Consider the following 7,561-nt stretch of genomic DNA (forward strand, 5'->3'; position numbering starts at 1 on the left):
CTTCCTGGCTGCTTGTAATATTCTCTCCTTGATCTGGGAATTTCAGAACCTGGCTATGATATTCCTAGGAGTTTTCTTTTTGGGATCTTTTTCAGGAGGTGATCGGTGGATTCCTTCAACCTCTATTTTGCCCTCTGGTTCTAAGACATCAGGGCAGTTTTCCTTGAGAATTTCTTGGAGGATGATTTCTAGGTTCTTTCTTTGATCATGGCTTTCAGGTAGTCCAGTAATTTTTAAATGATCTCTCCTGGATCTATTTTCCAGGTCAGTGGTTTTTCCCATGAGATATTTCACTTTGCCTTCTATTCTTTCATTTGTTTGGATCTGTTTAACAGCATCTTGATTTCTCATAAAGTCGTTAGCTTCCATTTGCTCCAATCTAATTCTGAAGGAATGATTCTCCTCAGTGAACTTTTGAGATTCTTTTTCCATCTGGCAAATTTGGCTTTTTAAGGCATTCTTCTCCTTATTGCCTTTTTGAGCCTCTTTTGCCATTTGAGTTAGTCTATTTTTTAAGGTGTTATTTTCCTCAGTCAGGCTGTTGACTCTCATTTCATAATTTTCTTGCATGGTTCTCATTTCTCTTCCCAATTTTTCCTCCACTTCTCTTATCTGCTTCTTAAGGTCCTCTATGGCCTGTAACCAGTTCGTACTTTCCTTTGAAGCTTTTGGTGCAGGAGTTCTGACTTCACTGTCTTCCTCCTGTTCCATGCTTTGATCCTTTTTGTCCCCCAAAATAGGAGTCTAATGTTGGATTGCTGAGCCTGCTTTGCTTCCTTTGCCTGCTCATGTTGCCACTCAATTACTTGACTTTTGGGCTTTTTGCCACAGTAGGACTCTGCCACCAGACAGGGGAGCTTCATTCCAAATGCTGGGGTTTTCTCAGCTGCTGGAGGTATTAGTTGAGTGCCCTCTCTGAAGCCTCCACATGCTCTGGCAAGCTGGTCACACACCCCAGGATCTCCACCCTAGACCACAATCCAGATCCAAGCAGGTTAAAGCAAGAGCGATTACCCCTCAGACTGGTTGCTTGGTCCCCCTACACTCTGCAGGCCAGGAGCTGAAGCTGCCACGTGGCAGTGGCTGCACTGCTGCCCCCAGAGGCTTCTCGCCCCGGGGGCAAAAGCTGAGGCACTCCCACTACTGGGTCCCAAAGTCCACACTGCACTGACCTTTTACATTGTCCTTAGCATCTATGTGTTGATAATTCTGGAAACTGCCACAGCTGCTGGTGATCTGGAGTCCGTCCAGCTGGTGGCTGGTCAGGCCTGCCCTGGGGCTAAAACCTCTGGTTTGTGGGCCTGGGCTCCCAGAGTGCTGTGCTGGCCAATTCCTGCCGGCCTGCTTGGCTGTCCTCAGCGGGAGGTTAGCTTCTCTGTGTCATTTTGTGGGCTCTGTAGCTCCAAAGTTTGTTTAAGAGTCTCCTTTCATATGAATTGGAGGTGGTGGGAGCCAGAGCCACTCGGAGGCCCTGTTTCTACTCTGCCATCTTGACTCTGCCCCCCAGTCCTTTGAAAGTCACTCTTAATGAAGGGAGTAAATGAAGAGCTGAAGATTGACTCTAAAGCTTTTGTTTCTTTGCTGGTTATTTACCCAATCACATGCCTTAAAAATAAGTACTTTTGTACACATTATAGTACTTATACAAGTAGTCTAGTTTGGTGCTTCCTCAATATATTCAGTGATAGCACACTAAAATCAGAACATGAATCAGCTTAGTCAGTTTATGGTCCTGCCTATAAGAGTGCATAGGACTTGTCAGCCTGTTAATAGGTGATTTATATTCTTAGACTTGTTAAAAGCAGAGTTTTTAAATGGAAAAAATAATTTTATTTCTAATCATCTTTCTTGAAGGGAATTTTGCGTACTCCAGACACCATTCGCCGGTTCCAGAGTGTTCCAGCACAGCCAGGTCAGACTTCACCTCTACTCCAATACTTTGGAATCCTTTTAGACCAAGGCCAGCTGAACAAATATGAATCCTTAGAACTGTGTAGGCCTGTACTTCAACAGGGGCGTAAACAACTGCTAGAGAAATGGTTAAAAGAAGATAAGGTAAGAATTAACATGCATTGGTTTAACCAAATTAAATGTTGTTAGTCTTGGGTGTGTGGGGGGTAGAGTTTAATTCTAGATTCTAGATTTAATTCTAGATTGCACCCAGAATGTGTACCTAACATTCTGTCTCTAGGAAACACAGGAGCTTGTAGTGCATGGAGTAGTTAGGATTATTATCAAAGTAGCTAATACATGTGATCACTCATAGAATCTGAAATCTCCTTATTGAGTTCTTGAACTATTTCACTGGAGAAGAATGTTCTTAATTTCAGGAAAAATTGTGTGTGGTACCATACTTGAGATGGTTAGAAATCTTAGGGCAATTTGGAATCATACCGTGTTTCCCCGATAATAAGACACTGTCTTATTAATTTTTTTGGACAGAAAAACACCAGAGGGCTTATTTTCAGGGGAGAGCTTATTTTAATGAACATTGACAGCAATTTTAATAAACAGGTAAATGTGAACAAAAAAATGTACCTTTATTCAATAAGCAAATCACTGGGGAAGAACAGGATGACGCGCTCACTGCTGCAGCTCTGAGCGTGCGTTTCACCGGGGGGGGGGGGGGGGGGGGGGGGGGGGGGGGGGGAGATGGTGCATACAGAGGGTACCGTAATGTAGCGTGTAGCGCAGGGGATCACCTTCACTACAGTAGCAATCTCAATAGGGCTTATTTTTGGGGAAGGGCTTATTTTAGAGGAATCTTACACAGTAAGGGGAGGGCTTATTTTTGGGATAGGTCTTATTATCGGGGAAACACGGTATCTGTGGACAGAGCAGTATATTTTGCCCATTTAGAGACCTAGAATCTTATTCTAAGATGGACAGAAATTTTGTGCTTATATATTTGTCATAGCTTTTTTGCCTTATTAAAAGATTTAAACATAAAACTGGTCATCTCTTACCAAGTAAGTTTGTTAATAATGGAAAGGCTAATGAGCTGTAGTATAGAGGCTTATGGAAATTATTGAAAATAAAGCTGGGGGTGGCTGAGTGGCACAGTAAATAGAACACTGGCCCTGGAGTCAGGAGGACCTGAGTTCAAATTTGACCTCAGACACTTGACATATTTACTAGCTGTGTGACATTGGACAAGTAACTTAACCCCAGTTGTCTTGCCTTCCCCCTCCAAAAAAAAAAAGGTATTATAGGAATATATAAGCACAAGTACCACTAACCCATGATTCTTCCCATTAGTCTTCCAATACCCATTACTGCCAGCAGTCATGTCATACTCCTAATAGTGAGAAAAATATTGAAGTACCATACCAGGAACTCTTTGGAAGGTCAATCACTCTTGAGAATAATACAGACCACAGTAGTTCTCTATCTTTGATAGATTTTTATTGGGCCATGTTGAAAGAACTGAAGTTTAACTGGAGCCAGTAGATGTTCCAGTAAGAAGTGTGAATTCTGTGGAAGCTCTTCATCTCTGCATAACATTCTAGGCAAACTTTCTTGGCTCTTACATTCAAATGAAAGTAAAAATTTACTGCTTTTTCATATTAAATATAATGTAACATGCAGTTGTTTTTTTCTTAAGCAATTGGGGTTAAGTAACTTGCTCAAGGTTAACACGGCCAGTTATTTCTGGGTGTGGTGCTAAGTATCTGAGCCCTGATTCGATCCCCCAGGTCGTCCTGACACTGGGGTCTGGTGCTCTTACTCGCTGAGCCACCTGGCCGCCCCTAACATACAAATTTATTGATAAAATTTTCTTGTACATTGGGTGGATTTATTCTTTAGGCAGTTTCCTTATAACCTGGTCACTCATAGCTACTACTCTTCTTTTCTCAGCTACAAACCAAAGTGGTTATTTATCTTTGCAGAATAGCCTATTTTATACAAATGGGATGTTACAGAGGGTAGCCAATATTTGTTTTCTAGGCCAAAGAAGTCTTTAGAAAGGTAAAACATGAGGGTTTTTTTCCTGGGTTTAACTACTTTGGTCATGAGACAAATCTATTAAAACAGTTATATACAGAGGGAGTAAAGCCCACATGCATTTTATTTGTTGCAAATAGGTTCCTTTTCAGTTTTTACACTATTTTTGAATATGTAGGTCCTTAAAAATAACAATTTCTTCTACAGACCAGTCAAGTCTGTAGAATAGACAGGTGGTCTTATTTAATTTTCAGGACAGCCATTCTTTTTAAATTTGGAAAGATAGAGAAAAAAATGCAAATTTCCTTTTAATGTATTATCCATAGTTCTTTTTTCATGAGTATGGTCACTCTTTCAGAATCATAGTATATATTTGAAGACCTTGCACTAATTTTGAAGGCTTGGTTTTTTTTTTAATTGATTTCAGAAAAAAATTTTTGTTCTTGGAATTTGCCTGATTTTCATCACTAAGAACAATTCTAATTTCTTGGCTCAAACTCCCTTCAAAGTACTTTGGCATGAAAGAGCCAATGTTTTGAAATAACATGGAATTCATTGCCCTATGCTCTGTCCTACATTAATACAATTTTGTGAAGAGGCTTGCTTTTAGTGGACTATTTTTATAAAGTTGATTACTTCTATAATGCATCTTAAACTGTTTTAGCTCCTTATTCATATCCAGTACAAGTGATTATCTGAAGCATGCAATGTATATAAGTAGATTGGTGGAGGGAGGCACATTTTAGACTAATACTTGTAGACCTACATCTCATTCTAACATCAAGTGAGTTCTCATAAGAGTGCAGTCTGGTACAATTTGACCATTTCAATTGAAAAATTCATTAACTAGATTGAAAATGTCTCTTGCCATCCATAGGTTTTCATAGTAATATTTCTGACATCACTTTCAGCTACATAACTTTAGCTGTATATATTAATCCACTTGCAGTGCAAAATAGCAAGATTCTCTGTTCTTATTAATTGATCAGAAGGCTCTTCAGACTACATGTTCAATTCTTCTCACTAGATTATTGTAGCAGCAAACAACCCACCATACCCAGGGTGGCTGCTAACACAGGTTCTTAGATCTGCCTTTCTTTTTTTTTTGGAGGGCAGTTGGGGTTAAGTGACTTGCCCAAGGTCACACAGCTAGTTTTTTGTGTTAGGTGTCTGAGGCCGAATTTGAACTCAGGTCCTCCTGACTCCTGGGCCGGTACTCTATTCACTGCGCTACCTAGTCACCCCTAGATCTGCTTTTCTAAAGGAAAGCAATTAAAAATGGGTTAATAATCTTGCTTTAATCTATCAAACATATCATTTAGCTAGTTCAGGGGAAAAAGTCAGCATCCCGAACTTCAGAGTATACAGACAGAAGCCACAAGCAGAAGTTACAAGAAGACAGAGAAACATTTCAGCAGACAGGCTTCCAACTGTCTGACCATTACATCCATACCTAGTCAGTTACCAGAGAGGGAAGCATCAACATCTGGGCTTTCAAAGCCAGGGGGCTCAATGGCTGATCAGAGTCCTGTATGGTCAAATCAACACAACACCTCTCAAAGTGAGCCCCAAAACAAAGCCTCACATCAAAGTCTATATAGCCTTCTGGCTCAGAGAATGTAACAACTCTCTTGACCTACTGTCCAATCACAGAGCACCAAGGTGTTGGCATTCCTGAAAACCAAGCCTCCTGTCACAGGTTCCAGGTACCACTTAAGCCTATCAAAGGTCCTAGGGGCAGGAAGATCTTAAGTTCCCATTCCCATAACAATTATGTTATCTGCAAATCCAACCATTCAGATCTGTTTGGCTTATGATTCATAGTCATTTCAACCATATCAATTATTGCTACCTTGAGTCATTGAGGTTTCTGCTACTGAATGAGACTTTTTTTCTTAGTATTTCTGTAAGCAGCCTTATTTATATAATGCAGACAATACTTTTGATGTCATAGACAATTTCTGAAAGACAGGATTTTTTTTCCCTTAAAAACTTGATCTTTCTCTGGGGACAAAAACTATGTTTTGTCAATGTATTGGTAATCTCAGTGTCTCTTTTGAAGATATTTCAGTCTCTTGAGTTTCAGGAATCCCAGTGAGTAAAAATACCACTTTCTAGATTCGGGTTTTTAACTGGGTTTCTGTATTTCTGTAACTTAAGCTTGTAATCATTTGATGTGCTAGTTTTGGCTGTACCTGTGAGTTTTCAGTTCAGACAAGTTTTATATTTATTACAAAACAGTATTATTTAACTTAAAGACAATGAAATAACTGATGATAGCTTTACATTTGTTAAATTTCGAATGACTAAGGTTTTTTTTGGAAACCAACTTGTATATAGTCCTTAAATGACATTGAGAAATATCACAGAAATTATAGTTCTTCCAAATTATGAGTTCACGTGCTTTATATTCCAGCGCAGTGTGACAACTTTAGTACATTAACTTATGTTGACTCACAGTGGCTAGCTCTACCTGTGACAGTTCAGTATATGCTGATTGAATTTTGTCCTCTGTTGTACATAACATCTGAAATGATTGCTGTGCTTATATTTGCTGTTATTTGGATTGAATTTTCCGTGATTCTATTTTGCCTTGATTTGAATTCTTTTCACTGAAATTAGATGTATTTATGTAGAAGTTATTTTTCAAAACGTCTACTCATTTTGGTCATTGCTTTGTGCCCTCCTTGAGAGAATGTCTTGCTTCCCACAGTTTAGAAAACTGTTCTGAGTTTCTGATCAATCAGACTTTTCTCCTTCCCTCCCCCCCCTTCTCTTGGACAGCTGGAGTGTTCAGAAGAATTGGGTGATCTAGTAAAATCTGTGGACCCTACATTGGCTCTTAGTGTATACCTAAGGGCTAATGTTCCAAATAAAGTTATCCAGTGCTTTGCAGAAACAGGCCAAGTACAGAAGATTGTACTGTATGCCAAAAAAGTAAGTTCAATGAAATTAAATTCATTCCATTTGTCATATGTTGTATAATTTTGACTCTTAAGTAAAAATTAAGTGACATATGTTGAATTAGCTTTAACAAGGTGAGAAGATTCCAGTTCTGAAATTTTTACAACACATTTAATAATTTATTTTGTGATATACCTTATAACTTAAAAAACACTTTCCACATTGAAGTATATTATCATTTTAATATTAGAGATTGAGGCTAAGTGATGAGCTCAGTGCTACAAAGCTGAGAATTTGTTGCACATGGACTTGTTGTCCTTTCTTCTTGACTAGAGGAAGTGTAGTAGACAATCTTGGCTAGGGGTGATAGCCTTGGAAGCGATGGAATTCACTTTCCTTCTTCTAGAGATGAGGACCCAAAGGCCCAGAGAAGTGAGGTGACTTGTTTTAAGCTGTGTCTAGCTCCTCTGACTAGTATTAATGCTGATCTTGTAAAAATGAGTTCTCTCTCTCTTTCCCCCTCTCCCTGCTTTATCTTGTCCCTTCTCAAAAATCTGTTTTTCTTGTCTTTCTTAATCTGTCCTTCATTTTATCATGCCTGCTTTCTCTTATTCCCTTCCCTTCCTGATTCCCTGTTGGGTAAGTTACATTTCTATATACAGCTCTGTGTGTGTGTGTGTGTGTGTGTGTGTGTGTGTGTGTGTGTGTGTGT

General features: G+C 39.3%; 1 protein-coding gene across 3 annotated transcripts in view; it reads left to right on the plus strand.

Moving 5' to 3' along the window:
- Positions 1-7,561, plus strand: part of CLTC (clathrin heavy chain) — an 84,410-nt gene that overhangs the window by 40,816 nt on the left and 36,033 nt on the right. For all 3 annotated transcript variants that reach the window (XM_069078209.1, XM_069078210.1, XM_069078211.1), the window contains exons 8-9: positions 1,855-2,055; positions 6,730-6,882. In XM_069078209.1, the coding sequence (XP_068934310.1) occupies positions 1,855-2,055; positions 6,730-6,882 (354 nt within the window). The remainder of the gene's footprint in view (positions 1-1,854; positions 2,056-6,729; positions 6,883-7,561) is intronic.

Source organism: Petaurus breviceps, unplaced genomic scaffold (genome assembly GCF_028583685.1).
Source record: "Petaurus breviceps papuanus isolate PSGF00001 unplaced genomic scaffold, PetGlider_PUasm1.0 91023, whole genome shotgun sequence".
Taxonomy (NCBI): domain Eukaryota; kingdom Metazoa; phylum Chordata; class Mammalia; order Diprotodontia; family Petauridae; genus Petaurus; species Petaurus breviceps.